Source organism: Penicilliopsis zonata (genome assembly GCF_001890105.1).
Source record: "Penicilliopsis zonata CBS 506.65 unplaced genomic scaffold ASPZOscaffold_1, whole genome shotgun sequence".
NCBI lineage: Eukaryota > Fungi > Ascomycota > Eurotiomycetes > Eurotiales > Aspergillaceae > Penicilliopsis > Penicilliopsis zonata.
Window position 1 is genome coordinate 1,634,852 of NW_019208911.1, and position 17,215 is coordinate 1,652,066.

At 54.0% G+C, this 17,215-nt stretch overlaps 8 protein-coding genes across 8 annotated transcripts; 4 read left to right on the top strand and 4 right to left on the bottom strand.

Annotated features, from left to right (window-relative positions):
• Positions 1 to 99: 99 nt before the first annotated feature.
• Positions 100 to 1,106, bottom strand: ASPZODRAFT_148441 (hypothetical protein; the record flags this gene model as incomplete). The annotated part of the gene is made up of 2 exons (XM_022725373.1): positions 100 to 246; positions 318 to 1,106. The coding sequence occupies 2 exons, from the start codon at positions 1,104 to 1,106 to the stop codon at positions 100 to 102; spliced, it is 936 nt and encodes a 311-aa protein (XP_022585590.1).
• A 549-nt stretch (positions 1,107 to 1,655) lies between these two features.
• Positions 1,656 to 3,610, bottom strand: ASPZODRAFT_316753 (hypothetical protein). Its single transcript, XM_022728221.1, has 5 exons — positions 3,515 to 3,610; positions 3,404 to 3,452; positions 2,900 to 3,337; positions 2,359 to 2,822; positions 1,656 to 2,293 (listed from the first exon to the last, which is right to left on the bottom strand). Exons 1-5 carry the CDS (start codon positions 3,525 to 3,527, stop codon positions 1,827 to 1,829), a joined length of 1,431 nt encoding a protein of 476 aa, XP_022585591.1. The 5' UTR covers positions 3,528 to 3,610; the 3' UTR covers positions 1,656 to 1,826.
• Positions 3,611 to 3,656: 46 nt separating this feature from the next.
• ASPZODRAFT_127090 (hypothetical protein) lies at positions 3,657 to 4,801 on the top strand. The gene is made up of 2 exons (XM_022721652.1): positions 3,657 to 4,035; positions 4,088 to 4,801. Exons 1-2 carry the CDS (start codon positions 4,005 to 4,007, stop codon positions 4,558 to 4,560), a joined length of 504 nt encoding a protein of 167 aa, XP_022585592.1. The 5' UTR covers positions 3,657 to 4,004; the 3' UTR covers positions 4,561 to 4,801.
• A 176-nt stretch (positions 4,802 to 4,977) lies between these two features.
• On the top strand, positions 4,978 to 8,584 carry ASPZODRAFT_138205 (hypothetical protein; the record flags this gene model as incomplete). Its single annotated transcript, XM_022724428.1, has 5 exons — positions 4,978 to 5,040; positions 5,129 to 5,149; positions 5,217 to 6,169; positions 6,220 to 7,749; positions 7,852 to 8,584. The coding sequence occupies 5 exons, from the start codon at positions 4,978 to 4,980 to the stop codon at positions 8,582 to 8,584; spliced, it is 3,300 nt and encodes a 1,099-aa protein (XP_022585593.1).
• A 41-nt stretch (positions 8,585 to 8,625) lies between these two features.
• Positions 8,626 to 9,485, bottom strand: ASPZODRAFT_127092 (hypothetical protein). Its single transcript, XM_022721653.1, has one exon. The coding sequence runs from the start codon at positions 9,383 to 9,385 to the stop codon at positions 8,693 to 8,695; it is 693 nt and encodes a 230-aa protein (XP_022585594.1). The 5' UTR covers positions 9,386 to 9,485; the 3' UTR covers positions 8,626 to 8,692.
• A 335-nt stretch (positions 9,486 to 9,820) lies between these two features.
• On the bottom strand, positions 9,821 to 11,857 carry ASPZODRAFT_162969 (hypothetical protein; the record flags this gene model as incomplete). Its single annotated transcript, XM_022726601.1, has 6 exons — positions 9,821 to 10,152; positions 10,207 to 10,968; positions 11,015 to 11,260; positions 11,336 to 11,449; positions 11,499 to 11,619; positions 11,684 to 11,857. The coding sequence occupies 6 exons, from the start codon at positions 11,855 to 11,857 to the stop codon at positions 9,821 to 9,823; spliced, it is 1,749 nt and encodes a 582-aa protein (XP_022585595.1).
• Positions 11,858 to 12,879: 1,022 nt separating this feature from the next.
• ASPZODRAFT_107322 (hypothetical protein) lies at positions 12,880 to 15,355 on the top strand. Its single transcript, XM_022720945.1, has 3 exons — positions 12,880 to 14,442; positions 14,518 to 14,614; positions 14,673 to 15,355. The coding sequence occupies exons 1-3, from the start codon at positions 13,370 to 13,372 to the stop codon at positions 15,276 to 15,278; spliced, it is 1,776 nt and encodes a 591-aa protein (XP_022585596.1). The 5' UTR covers positions 12,880 to 13,369; the 3' UTR covers positions 15,279 to 15,355.
• Positions 15,356 to 15,631: 276 nt separating this feature from the next.
• On the top strand, positions 15,632 to 17,198 carry ASPZODRAFT_316747 (hypothetical protein). Its single transcript, XM_022728220.1, has 4 exons — positions 15,632 to 15,890; positions 15,951 to 16,092; positions 16,140 to 16,726; positions 16,781 to 17,198. Exons 1-4 carry the CDS (start codon positions 15,763 to 15,765, stop codon positions 17,112 to 17,114), a joined length of 1,191 nt encoding a protein of 396 aa, XP_022585597.1. The 5' UTR covers positions 15,632 to 15,762; the 3' UTR covers positions 17,115 to 17,198.
• The last annotated feature ends 17 nt before the right edge of the window (positions 17,199 to 17,215 follow it).

The following is a 17,215-nucleotide window of genomic DNA, read 5'->3' on the forward strand; positions in this document are numbered from 1 at the left end:
GTTGAAATCAATAGAGAAAAGAAATAGAAGATGGGATGAAGCCATCTGAGGCCGGGAAAAAAAAGACTCGATGCATGTCGACCACCCAATCGGGACTGTTCACAAGTAAACTTGGAACATAGCCTTTGGTGCGCTGACTGGCTTTCCGCAGTCCTCGACCTGGCACTTGGCGAAAGGCTTGACCTTGGTAACGGCCTTTTTGGCCTTGGACAACGATCGATTCCTCGCGCATTCTCCACAGTACACCTAAGCAAATAGAGTCAAGGTCAGAGAAGAAAGAACCAAGAAAAAGGAGAGGGGTTTCAAAAATCACGAACATGGCCGCATGGCTTCGCAACCCATATCTGCGCCTTGATCTCATCTCCGACCCCAAGCTCAGCGTCACAGTTCGGACAGACAACAACATCCTCCTCCTTGACGTTTCGGGTGAACCCAGGGGGGGGAGGACTCGGTGGTTTGTAGGTAGAACGCGGTGGTGGATTATTGACCAGAGGGGGAAAGCTGAGTCCGAAGGGGACGTCCAAGTCAAGGTTGATGGCACTGTCGAGTCCGTCCCTGGGTTCCTCACCCAGCCAGATCATATCCAACGGCGGTGGTGGGTGAAGATGAGCCAGGCCACGGAAATCTGGCGCGCGCATCCGTAGAAAGTCTCTCAGGCTTGATCTCGCTGAGAAGGGCCGGTTCCTCGTCGGCGGCGGCGGCGGGGGCCGCACATTGGCTCTCACGAACTGCACATCCTCGGGGCTGGGAGGATCAAGATTGATGGGTGTGTCCTGACGTCCTTCCGCTTCATGCTCATCTTCCTCAAGGTCCACCAGGTCGGTGATGATGTTTCGCCCAAACCGCGGGGGCCTCGACGGACGGGACGCCCGTCGCTCTGGTCGGGCATGCTGGGGCGGCGTGTCCGGCTCGTTCGTGAGATCTATGACTTCCTCGGCATGAGGAGTCACCGAAGTCGCCATGACTGGCCGTCGAAAGTCATATCCTTCGTGTCCGTGAGCTCTCAACGGCGGGTATGTAGGGAGGGCCAACGGGCGGGTGGCGAAGCTACTGGACGATTCCTCATATGGTCGGTAGGGAGTTTGGCTGCGAGGGTTCCGGGACATCTCCTGGTGTGAACGCTGCACAGAGAAACAAAGAAAAAATAGAGGTCAGCAAGCTTCAGGAAATCTCTGATGTGGTTGGCAGTTGGCAGTCCCATCATTCACTATTAGCCCCGCCTTTGGCCTGCTCTCATACCTTTCTCCTGGTCTCTGACACATGAATGCTAGGGTCATTATTCATGTCTAACTGGGGACCAGTTAAAAATGGATCGTGGCTAGGAACAAATGGCAGCTCTAAAGGAAGAAAGGAAAAGAGCGCTGGTGTAGCCGGCTGGTGAGGTAATTGAGGCTGTCCGTTGGCCGTGGTTCCGAGTCCAAAGCTGGCCTCCGGGTGGTGGTGGCACTGGTGGTGGAGATGCCATACCGCCCTTCCACGATCCATGATGGAAGGGAGGGGGAACCTAAGCCGTTCGATCGTGGACAGAAGAATTTCCAAAGGGCCCGGACGGCTTGCTACGAAAAAAGGGAGGGCAGAGGGAGAAGATGGCTGCTTGGGCGACTGACTGGGTTTTGCCGCTGAGACAGCCCACGGGAAATAGAGGAGAGCCCATGTGATAGGAGTGTGGTGGGAGAATACGTGTCTTATGCATGATTAACTTGTGCCCACCTAGATATGATTTTTGTAGTGAAGAAAAGGCGCAAAAAGAAGGGAACCCTCGACAAAAATAGAATCAGAAAGCAAACAAAGACTCCTAGAATTATACAGGTATTTCAGAGGTATCATCACGACTGCCCCGCCAGCACAGTCACTGCCCCATCGCCATTTAGAGCCACTATGCTTTGAGCTGCCGTGCCCCAGGCGACGGCCACTGCAGGGACGGCGCTGCGCAGGGGCTCGGACCACTCCTTCGACGACTTGGAATATTGCTGCACGGTCAGGCCGCTGGGCCCACCGGTGAGGAGAAACTGGCCGGTGTAGTCCCAGGAGACGGAGTTGATCTTGCTGCCTGTCTCCAGAACCTTGATTTCCTTCGAGCTGCGCAGATCCCACACCGAGACAGTGGTCGAATTCTCAGCAACGGCGGCCAAGAAAGTACCGTTCTCGGAGAAGAAGAGGGATTTGACGGGACCGGACATGTTGTAGTTGGCAGCTGACGCGCCAGTCTTGATTTCGAAGATTTTGATCTGACCGTCAGCACCTCCAGCGGCAATCAGATGTCCATCTGGATGAAACCTGACAGAAAGAAGGGCTGGAAAACCATTAGTTACGGAAAAGAGACAAGGGTCAGCGGATGGGGAGGGGGGTTGTTCTCACAGGCATCACTGAAGATCTGGGTAAGCACCGAGCCGGTAGTTAGGTCGTATAAGACGTAGCTCTTGTCGACACCGACAGAAGCGATAATATCGCCAGTAGCATGCACAGCCAACGCGGCCGCTTCGCCAGCGTGAGAATTGAAGCTGGCGACTTCGCTACCGTTCTCGAAAACCTTGACAGCCCCTTTGGAGGTCGCAACGACGGCCTTGTCGCCTGCCCAGACAGCATCCGTGACTGGGCCACCAGCCTTCAAGGTCTGGACCACACTATTTTGGGCCAGTGAATAGACCCCAACAACGCCATCTGAACCACCGACTAGTGCCAATTCACCGGAAGCATTCACGGCCAGTGCCTTGGAGCCGGGATAGAGGGGCTCTGATGTTGCTGTGGACTGATATGTGGAAATGATATCGCTTGTTGCCCAGCCTTCGGGCACCGGACGCTTGCGACGACCCTTGGAAAGACTAATTGAATCAGTACCATCCCAGCCAGAGGAGGAAAAAAAAACCACGATGCACTTCTCAATCCCGGATATACGTACGTTGCTTGAGTACTCTCAATTCTGGCCACCACATCTTCCGGCAAGCCACTGGCATCCACCTGCATGGCTTCGCCTGCACCCGCCATGCGAGTAGCCCCAACCGTCACCTTAGATAGAGCGTCCCGAGCCTCGTCCCTCTCCATGGTCAGACGGGCGATCACACGAACCGCGGCATCATGCTGGTAGAGCGCGGCGCTGAGCTCCTGCCGCGTCTGCGCCAGTGTCTGCCGTAAGGTATACGTCTCCAGGGCCAACGCGTCCCATTCCTCTTGGAACACACTGAGCAGCGACGGGATCGAAGTGAGGGTAGGGGGCCGGGGGCGGACGACGCGCTGAGCCTTGACCTCGATCAGGTCGTCAGTCGACAGTTCCTCTCCATTCACAGGATCCTTCCCATTCTCGGCAATATATGCCTCAACCAATCTCTTCTCAAACACACTGCCTATCACGCACACATTGTCAGAACAAGAACCCCTCCAGCCTCATCATCACGCGGATCTTGACGTACCACTTTTGCTCGAGACAACAGGCACCTGAGGAGCCTCTCCGGAGACTATTACAAATCCATTGTCAGCTTGAATCTTCAAAGAGAACTCCAGAGTCATCAAAACATACTTGCACAGAGCATGATGAGCGGTGCGGGAGTGTAGGCAGCGACAGGTTGGGTGAGGTGAGTGCTCGTTACGAAAGTTGCTTCCGCAGGGCCTGGCGCCTTTTTCCGCCGGGCTGGGTTTAGTCGCCCACAGTAAGCATTGGAGCTGCCTGCCGATCAGAGGGAGTCTTAACGTAGGACGAGGACCACCTCATCACTTGTTCTGTAATTCAACGATCCAGATTATTTGGAAATACCGTTACCATTGGAATTGCCCTTTGTGAGATCAGTTATATGTGATGCCCAGGAAAGTCTGCCCTGACGATGGTAGTCTCTCGCCGCAGTCGTCCTCATCGTTGAGCTTTGTCGGAACCTAGCATCGAAGCTTCACAATTGCCCTGATTACAGAATAATTTAATTGGATTTGACAAGTCCGAAGTCTCTCTGGATACACTTGAATAGTTTCTGTCTCGTTGAACATTGATCACGCGTTTTGACCTGGGAACTTGAACGATGTCCTTCAAAGGGAAAAATCTCTCTTATGGTACGGGATTTTTTTTCTGGGCAAAAATTCAGAGAGATGCTGATTCTTACAGAGAGCAATGAGCCTGCGTTTATACGTCGGTTGAAGAGCCAGTTTGGAAGCAATGACGGTCGCTTGGAGCGCCCTGCAGCGCGTCCTCGTTTAGCGATGAACAAGAACGATGACGACGACGAGCCGACATATGTTGATGAAGCGACCAATGAGGTTATTACAAAGGAAGAGTACGAGATGATGGTCCAGGGCAGTTCGAAGACAGAAGACCAGGACAAGTCGAAGGACCAGGCGGATCAAACGCGTCCAGAGGACGCCGCCGACAAAGACAGCGCGACAGGTGCTAATAAGGACACATCGACGACACATAAGCAGGCCATGGCAGATATTGGAGGCCCTAAGAAGCGAAAACAGGCCAAAGTGATCCAGGAGGACAACCTCAAGGATACCGAACAAGGACCGTCAGATGTCCCCGCTGCGCGAAAGCCGAAACAGAAGAAGAAGAAGATCAAACTCTCATTCGACGACGAGTGAACTTGTCCCAGGGCATCGCCTTTTCTCTATCACGATAGAGAACCCTTCTTCTGTAGCTCCTGCGAAGATTTTGTTCCTTTGCTGACCTCCCAGGGACGGTATACTGTTACGTCACTCTGCCAAATCAGCCCAGTATGAGAGCATTAGTAAATACCACACATCCATCTACGAATCTGCTGCTTGTCTTGTACTCGTATATATCTACTTGCTACTACCCTGATTCATTAAATTGGATTAATAAGGCCAGCACGTTGTGTAAAAAAGCCTTCCATGGGGCTTCCATAGATCTTCCGAACGGGCAAATAATTTTTTTCCCTCACCTTGCGGGATTGAAGAATTCAACCCCGTCTTCCAAGCCCGCTCCTCACAGTTGGGTCATATCGATTGGCTTTTCCATCAAGGCCAGATCTAGCCAAGATGCCTGTTGTCAACGTCGACGACTTGGTTCGCCTGCAACGGAAACCCGACGATATTCGAAATGTACGGTTCAGTTTACCCCTCCATCCCACCCAGTATACACCGGACCCTGGAGTATCTCCCGAACTACGCCTGCTAACTGGTCTCTTAGATATGTATATTAGCTCATGTAGTAAGTGATAGACAGGCTGGAAACCTCGGTCGTGGATGAATTTTGACATGATTTGCTTCTTCTCCAGGACCACGGCAAGACGTCGTTGACGGATAGTCTGATCGCCACAAATGGCATCATCTCGCCCAAGCTGGCGGGTAAGATCCGGTACCTGGACTCGCGGCCAGATGAGCAGCTGCGAGGTATTACAATGGAGTCGTCTGCGATCTCGTTGTATTTCTCTATGCTCCGCCGATCGTCGCCCGAGGCATCCCCGGAAACCAAGGAGTATCTGATCAATCTGATTGACTCGCCGGGTCATATCGACTTTAGCAGCGAAGTGTCGACGGCGTCGCGTCTCTGCGACGGGGCTGTCGTCCTCGTGGACGCCGTGGAGGGGGTCTGCAGCCAGACCGTCACCGTCCTCCGCCAGACGTGGGTGGAGCAACTGAAGCCCATCCTGGTCATTAACAAGATTGACCGGCTGGTCACCGAGCTCAAGATGAGCCCGAGCGAGGCTTACTCTCATCTCAGCCGACTGTTGGAACAGGTCAACGCTGTGATCGGCAGTTTCTTCCAGGGGGAACGGATGGAGGAAGATCTCCTGTGGCGAGAGCGGATGGAAGAGCGTGTCCAGGCCTCGACGGCGCGGGAGAAAGACCGGTCCAAGAAGCTGGGGCAAGATGCGACCCCAGATGCTGCGTCTGTGAGTATGGTTGACCTGGCGGAGTTTGAAGAGCGCGACGACGAGGACCTGTACTTTGCACCTGAAAAGAACAATGTCATCTTCTGCAGCGCCGTGGACGGCTGGGCATTCACAGTTCGCCAGTTTGCTGCAATCTACGAGCGGAAATTGGGCATCAAGCGGTCCATCTTGGAAAAGGTACTTTGGGGCGACTATTATCTGGACCCCAAGACGAAGCGGGTGCTGGGTCAGAAGCATCTGAAGGGGAGAGCGCTCAAGCCTATGTTTGTTCAGTTGGTCCTCGACAGCATCTGGGCAGCATATGAGGCTACTACCGGAGGGGGCAAGGGAAAGGGGTGCGTCTGTCCGAACATCTATGTAATTCAAAATGCTAACTCGAAGGCAGAGACCCCGTTCTGTTGGAAAAAATCACCAAGTCTTTGAACCTCACGATCCCCCCATATGTTCTACGATCCCGAGACTCGAGGAACATCATGACGACACTGTTCTCCATGTGGCTGCCCCTGTCTACTGCTCTTCTTGTGTCAGTGATTGAATATCTGCCCAGCCCCCCCGCAGCGCAGGCGGCTCGTTTGCCCGCCATGATCGAGGGGTCGCCCGGTGCTACGTACGTTGATGAGAAGGTAAAAGACTCCATGACTACATTCAAGACTGGCCCTGAGGCGCCTGTTGTGGCGTACGTCAGTAAGATGGTTGCTATTCCAGAAAGCGAGCTACTGTCGAGCAAGAAACGAAGTGGCGGTAGTGGTATGACAGCCGATGAGGCGAGGGAAATTGCTCGCCGGAAGAGAGAGGAGATTGCCAAAATGCAGGCGGAATCGAACGGTGGACAAAGCGACGATTTCTCCCGCATCACATCTACATTCGAACGGATCACGCTGGAAGCTGAAGAATCGACGCCCGAGGTGGAAAAGGAGGACCCGGAGCACCTTGTCGGGTTTGCCCGACTCTACTCCGGCACACTCTCCGTGGGAGACTCAATCTACGTGTTGCCACCCAAGTTTTCCCCGGCGCATCCGCACGTCAGTCCAGAACCGCAAAAGGTGACGGTCACTGATCTCTACCTGCTCATGGGACGCAGTCTGGAACCCCTTGAATCGGTCCCCGCGGGGGTGGTGTTTGGAATCGGCGGACTTGCGGGCCATGTGCTCAAGACGGGGACTCTGTGCAGCCAGCTAGAAGGCAGTATCAACCTGGCCGGAGTATCGCTGGCGACGCCACCCATTGTCCGTGTGGCGCTCGAGCCTGTCAACCCGGCCGATCTGGGTAAGATGGTGAACGGGCTGCAGCTACTGCAGCAGAGCGACCCCTGTGCGCTGTACGAGATCTTGCCCAGCGGCGAGCATGTCATCCTGACGGCGGGCGAGCTGCATCTCGAGCGGTGTGTCAAGGATCTGCGTGAACGGTTTGCCAAATGCGAAATCCAGACGGGTGAGACAATCGTGCCCTATCGCGAAACGATAGTCAGCGTGCCGGACATGGCCGCCCCCAAGAATCCGGAGCTCGGTCGTGGCGGGGTGAGTGCTATGTCGGCTTCGAAGCAGCTGACGGTCCGCCTGCGCGTCTTGCCCTTGCCTGCTGCAATCACTGAGTTCCTTAGCAAGCACATTGGTACCATCAAGCGGCTTCAGTCGGAGAAGGTCTCTAGGAGCGAGAAACCGAGCTCCGAGACCGAAGAAGCGAGCGTCGGCACGCCCACCAGCACCGATGTGTTGGATGCGACAGATGATGCGCTGGAAGGCAGCGTGCTCTCGCTGGCCGAGTTCAAGAGGGATCTTACCGCACTCCTCGCCGAGATTCAGGAAGAAAAGGAAGCATGGCAGGGTGTCGTGGACCGGATTATCGCCTTTGGACCACGCCGCGTGGGACCCAACATGTTGATTGATGCGACTGCCGGGAACGCCTGCGAGAAATTGTAGCCCTCCTCTTCCCCCCCCCCCCCCCCCCCCCCCCCCCCCCCCCCCCCCCCCCCGACCTATTGATTTAATGTTTTTATGTTCCCTGCTAACTGTTTTAGCTTATCCGACGACCCCAAACCGACCGACAGCCACGCCTTAACGGTTCGCGACTTCTGCGACAAGATCGCGTACGCCTTCCAGCTGGCGACTGGGCAGGGCCCGTTGTGCCAGGAGCCGATCCAGGGCATCGCTGTCTTCCTAGAAGACCTGGCGGTGCACACCCAGGGGGAAGAGGCCGATATGGGCCGGCTAACGGGTGAGGCGATCCGGACGGTGCGCGAGGGGATCACACAGGGATTCCTGGATTGGAGTCCACGGATCATGCTCGCCATGTACAGCTGCGAGATCCAAGCATCAAGTACGTTCGATGTTCTCTCTGCTAATGGGGTTTTTCTTTTGCTAATCAAAGCAGCCGAAGTACTAGGCCGCGTATACGGGGTGATCACGCGGCGACGGGGCCGGATCCTCTCCGAAGTGATGAAAGAGGGAACCCCCTTCTTCACGATTCTGGCGGTGCTCCCCGTGGCGGAATCGTTCGGGTTCGCCGAGGAGATGCGCAAACGCACGTCGGGCGCCGCACAGCCGCAGCTGATCTTCGCCGGGTTCGAAGCCCTCGACGAAGACCCCTTCTGGGTGCCTGCCACGGAGGAAGAGCTCGAGGATCTAGGCGAGCTGGCGGACCGCGAAAACGTGGCGAAGCGGTACATGGATGCCGTGCGAGCACGGAAGGGGTTGGTGGTTAAGGGGAAGAAACTGATTGATGCTGAGAAACAGAAGACTTTAAAGAGATAGACACAGTATACTTGTATACTTGGCCTTCTAATAGCATAAACAGGGATATTCAATTTGTAATTCACTTTTGATTATTTAGTTATTTGGGTATCTAGTATCTAGCATCTTTTAAAACGGTCTAGCAACCTTCCTCTCCTCTGCCAACCCAGTAACCGGATCCCTCATCTCCCTCCAACTAACAGGAAACATCATATTGCCACTCGCGCTCCGCGCCATGACGACCCCCAAATCATTCCTAGCAGTCGAGAGGTAATAGAAGCTCTGGTCGCCCATGGAAATCACCGTCCCGCGCACCACGTCGCCAACCCGGAACATCTCATCGAGCACCACGCGGTCCTTCTCCACGGCGCGCACGTCCTCCCGCCGGATGATGGCCGGAAAGCGCAGGTCGTCGCTGTTACTGTGGTTTTCTGGGTTCGTGGCCGTGGATAACAACGCTGCCAGTTCGGAGTCTGATAAGTTTGAGGTTGTGTTTGACGTCTTCGATGAGGCTGGAGGCTCGACGATCAGGATCGAGACCGTGACTTGTCGTTTCTGCACGCGGGTCACCCGCGCGAGAACCGTCGAATCTACACTCGGGAGTGTGTTGTATTTTTTCGTCGCGGGGGTCTCGGAGGTCGAAGGCGAAGGTACCGGACCCCGCGCAACGCTGACCGTGGATTTGGGCGTCGTTTTCGATTTCTCAATCTGCACGGTGCCCGTGATCGAGGCGTACACGGAGGACTCGTGGATGTGCGTCCCGGGCCCCGAGGTGTAGCTTGTGGTCGGACCAAGCCGCTGGCCAGGAATTGCGAGAGTCATTGTGGATTTGTGAATAGTAGTAGGTGTGAGTTTGTGGTATCTGTGACGTGATGGTGGTACTGGTTAGTTGGACTGGAATAATAATGATGTTCAAAAATTAGCGGAGTTTTCTGTTATCTTATCGCTATGAACCAACCTATCTATCTGTCTATCACCAGAACTATGGATATGGAGTAATATACCTCAATACACCACTGCTGCTTTATATAGTATAGGCTTGTCTCTATTAATATACTCTAGCATACAGCATAGACGTAGCATTATACGAGAAGGAAATGATATTACACACCAGATGCTCGCTCACAAACAGTCCAATCACGCCGACAGAAGAGAAGGAAAGGGGGAAAAAAAAAAAAAAAAAACAGTCAAGGAGGCAACAAGTGAAGGAAAAAGAAGCGAAGCGAAAACAGAACCAAGGGGAAAGAAGAAGTAAGTTCACCCTTCGACAAGGGTCGGCTTGGGTCCCTTGCCCAGGTATTCAAGGCATCGCCGCGCCAGCGCAATGACCTCACCCTCACCCTCATCGCCATCCTCGTCGTCGGACTCGATACTCTTATCCGAGATGGCCTTGACCGTCTGAACGATGTCGTCCGATTGCGAGATATACCCGATCAGTCGTTGGTCTTCGGATTCTAGAAGTTGTAGAAGGGTCCAGATGGCGATGTGCTGGAACGTCGGGTCACCGCTGTCGAGAAATCGGCGGAGGTAGCCATGGATGCCGCCGTTCGGATCGGCCCAGTCACGCACGAATATGGAATAGTCGCCGACTAGAAGTTTCTTAGTATGCATACGCAAACTGAAAGTACTCGTCAAAAACATACCTTTGGAGGATAGATTGCCTAGCGCTGCCGCACTGTTGCCTTGAACTTCGATGCTTTCGGAGTCGGTGAGTGGTATCAGGACGTCAAAGACGCCGATGTTGAGGAGATGAGGTTTCAGCTCATCGCTGAGCGCCAAAACGGCGATAGCGGCAGTCATCTCAGACTGTACACTGAGCGGGACGCGGAGCACGAGGTCTTTGCACTTCTGAACGGCGCCCGCTTGCAGGACAAGTTCCTTGTTGCGGTCGGAGCTCGCGGCAAGATTGCGCAGCGTGGAAATGGCGTGACATTGGATCTCCTCATTGTCCGTCGAGCCCAGCAGGTCGACGAGGGGTTTGAGGAAGCCGGCGTCGATGATGGGGGACTCGTTGAGAGGGTGGATGGAGATGTTGCGGATACACGCGACAGCCGACAGGATGAGGGGTAGGTATGAGGATTGCAGGAGGCGTAGTAATGGGGGCAGGCCCCGGGCGCGAACGATTTCCAGCTGGTATTTTTCGTCGGAGGCGAGATTGCGTAGGGCAAGAGCGGCCTGGCACTGCACCTTGGGGGTGGAGGAATCCATGAGGTGTACGAGCGACTGGACCAGCCGCGACTCGGTTTGCGCGAGCCGTTTTCGATTCGAAGCATCGACGGCGATGTTGCTGAGAGCGGTCGTGCAATAGTATTGGACATCGACGTCGGAAGAGGAGAGCAGTTGCACCAGGACAGGGATGGCACCGGCATTGACAAGCTGTTGTCGGTTGTCATCTGACTGATTAGCTAAAAACCCAAAAGACCCAAGGAGCGATACACTCATTTGCAATACCTGAATGTGTCATGTTGAGCAAGGCACCCGTGGCGTTGCGCTGGACACGCATATCTTTGGATTTGGCGAGGCGGATCAGCGGGCCCAGGGCGCCTGATCGGGCAATCTTGGCCTTGTTTTCCTCGTGTGTTGCGAGATTGGTGATGCATCCGACCGCGTTGCACTGGACCTCGACATTGGGCGACATCATCTGTCGGATGAGAGGGGCCAGCCCTCCCAGCTCGACGATCAGGACTTTGTTATCCGCTAAGTAGTTAGTTGTATGTTCTAAAGCGAATGGAACCGGGAAATTAAAAAAGAAAAAGAAAAAAAACAACAAACCATTCACTGCGAGATTCCCCAAGGCAGCACTGGCAGCTCGTTGTACCTCAACGTCGGAGCTTCGAAGAAGGGAGAGGATGGGGTCGAGGGTATCACGGTCAACCTCGCGGACATCTAGGCGAGTTAGCCGGGGGATTTAAGTCTCAAACACAGTCCGACGCACCTCGTTCAGTGATCTCCGCAAAGGTCAAGCTGGCACTGCGCTGCAGGTCGACATTGTCCGAGTAGACCAGCGTACTCAGGGCTCGGAGCGGCTCGCCGGAAAAGAAATCCGTTTCGGCGCGCTGATGAGAGAAAATCAATTAGTAAAGCGACAACACGAGGAGAGAGAAAAGGGAATTCTCCTACATTTTCTAGATAACCCAAAAGATCCGAGACGGCCTCGCGCTCGTTCTCGGCAAGTGTGGTTTCGTAGATCCCATCGCGCGAGCGGCCGGCAAAGGGCCCCAAACAGGCGGTGATATGACACCACCGGTCGATGGCCGAGAGGCTGGACAGACAGGCGTTGGCGATGCCACTCATGCCTGGCGAATTTGGCCGGGCCACAGGACCCGAGAGCAGTCCTGCTTGACGCCGCAGACACGAGGTGAAAAAAAGCGAACAGAGGGCCCGAGGGCGACGGCGGTGGAGGGCAGAGCTTGGAGACAGCTGGCCAAGGGAGCTCAACCAACTACCGAGCTAAACGGGCGCTATGTATTCTGCAGACGAAGGAGATCGATTGGGGAGCAAAGATGGATGGAGGGATCCACATATAGTATCGACACTGGCTCTGGTTCTGGTAGCAGTTCGGGGAAGGCAACGGCGTGCGCGTGATAGGAGGGAAACCACCCGGGGGAGGGAAGAGAGACGAGAGAAACACGGGAGACAAAGAGCCGAACAGACCAGGGAGGGAGAGGGGAGGGAGGGATGCAGAGGATGGCTGATCAGGGAATCATCGGATGGAGAGAGATGAGTGGTGGTGGTGGTGGTGGTGGTGGTGAGGGGTGAGAGAAGGGGCTGGGGAGCTGCTGGAAGAGAGAAGCTTAGGAGATAAGCTCCATACTGCATAACTAAAATACGGAGAGAGTAGCTCGTAAGTAGTAAGTAGTAGGCATAATTATTACTACTATGAAGGAATTTGATATACGTTTTCTCTTGGGATTCTATCAGTTTCGCTTCTTTTATTTAATTCCAGAAATATGATGATATAGCACTATTGATTAAATAATATGATGTTATCTTTCTATCTTGGTCATTTGACAACTTCGTCATGCGACAATCTATGGAAGACGATGGAATAAATAATAATCATCATGTGTTGAGGAGGAGCTTTGCTAAATAACTGGCAGTGCGTATGAATTATCATTTTATACTGGTAGTAGTGGTACTTATTATGGTCTATATCCTGTAGTAGAGCCGAGAGAAAATACTTAGGTACGGAGTAGAGAGAATACTCCATTAACTACTGAGGAACTACTAGCTAGTACTTCGAGACGAGAAGCTTCTAATATTTTATTTTCCTGTCTCAATCTTAAATAATACAAAGCACTGGTAATCCCTGAATTCCCCGCTGGCGATCTCTACTCCGCATGTCCAGCAGCAGTAATATTAAGGTACTTTAGTTCACGGTCATGGCAGTCGTAATGTCGTCGCTTAAGAGTGGCAATAGTCGCCTATTCATCCCTCCAACAGACAAGACACATTGTCGAAAGACCTCTCTATTGAATCCTGCCTCTCTGTACCGAGACTGCCGGATCTCTTTATGGCCTGATAGTGGGTCGGAATCTCTTCTCCATTTATTGAATCCATTCATCCACTTCCTCCGGTGTACACCCATCCATTCATTGATCGATCGATCCCTTTCTCCCCGCCATGTCGCTCGCATAACGTCGCCTCAGGAGAGACCAGCAAAATTCAATCCGTGGCGCGAGACCGGCCATTCGTGCAATCCAGCGTGCTGAAGCCTGGTCCTGACACGCTATTGACGATTCTCTATAATTTTTTCTCTTTATATTCCTCTCTCTCTCTCTTGTCTTTTCCCCTCTCTCTCCGTCCATGTCCGCCTCCACCGCCGCCCTCCCGCCCGATTCGTCTTCTGCTCGCCCGGGGCGCCTGCGACGCCTGAGCCAGCTGCGAGCCTACACCCACGCCCTCTCCTCCTCCTCATCCACCTCCTCGACCCCCTCTTCTGCCCCCGTGGTGGCCTCCTCTGCGCCATCGGGTCACCGTTCCTATCGCAATAGCTTTTCCACTCGGGTTTCCTGGTTATCGCCCGTCTCCCACACCACCGTTCAGCCGGAAGCCAGCGAGTTGGCTCCATGCCCGGAGCCTGAATCGCCCGTCCTGGCTCGCTATACCTCTGCGCCCCAGACGGGGTCTTTTGGCTTTGTTGCCGATCCGACCTCTGAGTCGACCCCGTCAACTCCTTCCAACGAGTCCGACAGCCAGCCCGCGGCTCCCAGTCTCATGGCCCGGCTGCGAAGCGCCTCAGCCGTGCTGAGCCGGCCTTTGCAAATCCCAGACACGGGCAACAACTCCAATATTAATAACAATACCAACACCAACGGTCGGGGTGCCGATCCGAGTCCCGTAATAGACAGTCCCGGTATGCTGAGTAGAGAAGAGGGGGCCACAGACCTTCTTGCCGGCGATGCCGCTGCCGGTTCAAAGCAGAATGCAACCATCCGACTCTACCCCCACCAGGACTTGCACCAGAACTCGCGGCCCTCGTTGCCCTTCCTGCCCATCTCGCGGACGCTCCCAGCTAGTGCCTGCGTCATCCGTGTCGGCCGTTACTCCGAGCGTGATGGTGTGCCCATCTCGAACCCCCGGCACCCGTCGAGCGACCCGGTCGGCTTCAAGTCCAAGGTCGTCAGTCGGAAACATTGCGAGTTCCACTATCTCAACGGCCAGTGGCACGTCAAAGATGTTGGCAGCTCGTCGGGTACTTTTCTGAACCACATGAGGCTGAGCCCGCCCAATGTCGCATCGCGCTTGTATCCCATCAAGGACGGTGATATCGTCCAGCTAGGTATCGACTTCAAGGGCGGCGAGGAAATGATCTTCCGATGCGTGCGCATCCGCATTGAGTGTAATCGCTCCTGGCAACAGCAGGCCAACGAATTCAAGTATACCCCCCCCCGTAAAAATTTTTTTTTCTATGTGTCAATACCGATCTGGCTTGACTGACAAACTAATTGCAGTAAAAACACCGAGAGCTTGATTCAGAACCTCGGCAAAGGCGATACATCCGACTACTCTGGCTGCCGCGAGTGCTCCATCTGCTTGGGTTCTGTTCTAGTAGGTTTTTTTTTTTTTTTCCGGTGTTATACCGGTATATACGATGCTAACTGTTCAGCGCCCATACCAATGCCTTTTCATGGCTGCTTGTGCTCATGTTTGGCATTACAAGTGTATCAGCCGGCTCATCCACACCCCCGACTATCCCATGTTTCAATGTCCCAATTGCCGGGCATACACGGACCTGAGCGCCGAGGTCGACGATACCCCCGAGTTCGACGAAAAGGAGCCCATGGAGGAGCAAAAGGGTGTAGAAGAGCACAAACAAGAGGTTCCAGGGCAGAGCGAGCACAGTGCGCCAATCCCCATACCCGAGACGATAGAAGAGGTACCACCTCTGGAATCTTACCAAACCTCTGCCGTGCACGAATCCGCTGGGGAGTCTGGTTCCGGGACCGACCACCACTCGGCGGATGAAGGAGAACTGGCAGCCACGGTCGACCGGATGGACATTGACCAGGCCGACGCTCGATCCGGCCCAACCACCCATCTCCCCGGATGGCAGTTGATGACCCAGTCGGTCCAACCCGCCGCACCGCCGCGACAGACGCAGCTGCGCTCCGAGACGCCCAACCGGTCCGAGACCTCGGATGAGAACCCCCTGACGCCGCGGAACGACTCCGGGCCTCTGGCGCTTGACGGCCGGGCCGTGATCTCGGACTAGGCATTGGAGGCCCTGGACCAAAGGATGGAGAGAGCATTCGGAAAGAGCATTTGGAAGAGAGCATCGGAGCTTGTCAGAGCATGATGACGGCATCTGATTGCAAGATTCAGCTTCGTGGCGTTGGCATTTGGAGGTGTTGGATCCGGCATAGCCTTGATCGTCTCTTACTTTTTTGGTCTAGTCTTGTACATACTAATGGATTTGATGACTGCAATAATTGTTGAATTTATGTTTATAACAATCCTCTTGGTTCTACAAGCTCTGTTCTATCGATTTTGCCTAGATAAATCATTGATCATCTCCTGCAGGTTCTGATAGTCCAATCAACGAACTATTCCCGGCCACGCTATCGACTACTTGAAACTCAAGCATCGTCAACAATCACCATTGTACATAATCCCTTCTTCTCTCTACCTATATAGTACCTACCATCCGTGTATATTACATATTACATACCTCAAATTGATTTTGCAATATTACCGAAATGCGTCTCAACTTCAGCGAACCCAATACTCCCACCCTTAGCCGTCAAAACACCACCAGCTACGACCGCCACCACACGCGACGCGGGACGCATCCTCACCTGCTTTCAAGCAGACACAAACCCAGACGGTAAGTATATGAAGACTATGCGGTATTTAGACTATGCTGTACTTCTCTAACTATCGTTAGATGGCCTCTGGTCTTCCGCTTCGTCAAAGGCGCCATTCACGGCGCGATCCTCCTCCCCGTCGCGCTGCATGCTCTCTTCTCCGCGTTGGTGGTTTACCTAGACGAATATGTATTTGATACAGTGGGCTTGCCGACCAGCATTGTAAGTATTAAATTCATATTCCTTGAAGTTAAATACTCACTACTTAGATACCCTCGTTGTCGATTGTCGTCGGTTTGATGCTCGTCTTCCGCAACCAAACCTCCTACAACCGCTTCTGGGACGGACGTAATGGGATGACAACGCTGCAGACCTGTGTGCGGAACCTGGTCCGCACAATCGTGACAAACGGATACAGTACATCTGGCCCCCTGTCGGGTCTTGAAAAGGATGATATCGAGCGGACGATCCGGATCCTCGTGGCGTTCCCCTATGCAGTCAAGAACCATCTACGTGCGGAATGGGGTGCTGCGTGGGCTGTGGCGGGTAACGCCAATGCGGGCGTCAGTATCGGAGTAGGCGTCTTGGGTCATGAGGTCGTCGATACCGGCGTGGCAGTTTATAACCCGGACTACGCGGGCCTGTTACCCGCCGGACTGGAGGGTCACGAAGACCAAGGACTCGGGCTGCCGTACCAGTTGACATTTTTTGTGGATGGGTTCATCAAGCGGGGCGTCGAGAGGGGGTGGTTCAATGCCCCCGGTGCCAGCCAGATGCAGGCCCAGTTGAATACCATGACGGACGCTTATGGCAAGATGGAGACCATCAAGATCACCCCGATGCCGGTGGCTCATTTGTACTCCTCCCTTTTCCTTCTCCTCTAGTCTTTCGTCTGTTCTAATTGCTTCAGAATCCATCAAAAACAAGTCCTCGCGCTGTTCGGCTGCGTCCTCCCCTTCGCAATGGTCGACGACATGAAGTGGTGGACTATCCCCATTGTCTGCCTGGTCACCTTTACCCTGTACGGTATCGAGGGGATCGGATCCCAGCTGGAGGATCCCTTTGGCTACGACCGGAACGATATCAAGATGGACGCCATTGTCGGCGACGCGAAAATGGAGATGGATGTGGTTCTGGACGAGTGGCGGAGGATCAATAGGGAGGCCTCCTCTTCTGATACTGCCGTGTCGGGTCTAGTGGATAAGTATACTCCTCCCGATCTGTTTTTGAGAAGAAGGATGTAGTACTTCTATCTTACCCAAGACTGGACCAGAGTCTGGCTTAGCCTCTCAAGGACTAACTATAAGCTACATCCTTACAAGGGACATTCTGTTTCGAGTGTAGA

What these genes read in the sequence shown, in the direction of transcription:
- ASPZODRAFT_127092 (XM_022721653.1), bottom strand. Translation starts at nt 9,385, where the DNA reads ATGACTCTCGCAATTCCTGGCCAGCGGCTTGGTCCGACCACAAGCTAC.
- ASPZODRAFT_107322 (XM_022720945.1), top strand. Translation starts at nt 13,370, where the DNA reads ATGTCCGCCTCCACCGCCGCCCTCCCGCCCGATTCGTCTTCTGCTCGC. An exon ending in CAGCAGGCCAACGAATTCAA is followed by an intron (nt 14,443 to 14,517) that starts GTATACCCCCCC and finishes AACTAATTGCAG; the next exon opens with TAAAAACACCGAGAGCTTGA. An exon ending in TCTGCTTGGGTTCTGTTCTA is followed by an intron (nt 14,615 to 14,672) that starts GTAGGTTTTTTT and finishes CTAACTGTTCAG; the next exon opens with CGCCCATACCAATGCCTTTT.
- ASPZODRAFT_316753 (XM_022728221.1), bottom strand. An exon ending in GTCTCGAGCAAAAGTGGTAC is followed by an intron (nt 3,338 to 3,403) that starts GTCAAGATCCGC and finishes CGTGATAGGCAG; the next exon opens with TGTGTTTGAGAAGAGATTGG. An exon ending in CCAGATCTTCAGTGATGCCT is followed by an intron (nt 2,294 to 2,358) that starts GTGAGAACAACC and finishes ATGGTTTTCCAG; the next exon opens with CCCTTCTTTCTGTCAGGTTT.
- ASPZODRAFT_316747 (XM_022728220.1), top strand. Translation starts at nt 15,763, where the DNA reads ATGCGTCTCAACTTCAGCGAACCCAATACTCCCACCCTTAGCCGTCAA. An exon ending in AGCAGACACAAACCCAGACG is followed by an intron (nt 15,891 to 15,950) that starts GTAAGTATATGA and finishes AACTATCGTTAG; the next exon opens with ATGGCCTCTGGTCTTCCGCT. An exon ending in TGGGCTTGCCGACCAGCATT is followed by an intron (nt 16,093 to 16,139) that starts GTAAGTATTAAA and finishes CTCACTACTTAG; the next exon opens with ATACCCTCGTTGTCGATTGT.
- ASPZODRAFT_127090 (XM_022721652.1), top strand. Translation starts at nt 4,005, where the DNA reads ATGTCCTTCAAAGGGAAAAATCTCTCTTATG. An exon ending in AGGGAAAAATCTCTCTTATG is followed by an intron (nt 4,036 to 4,087) that starts GTACGGGATTTT and finishes TGATTCTTACAG; the next exon opens with AGAGCAATGAGCCTGCGTTT.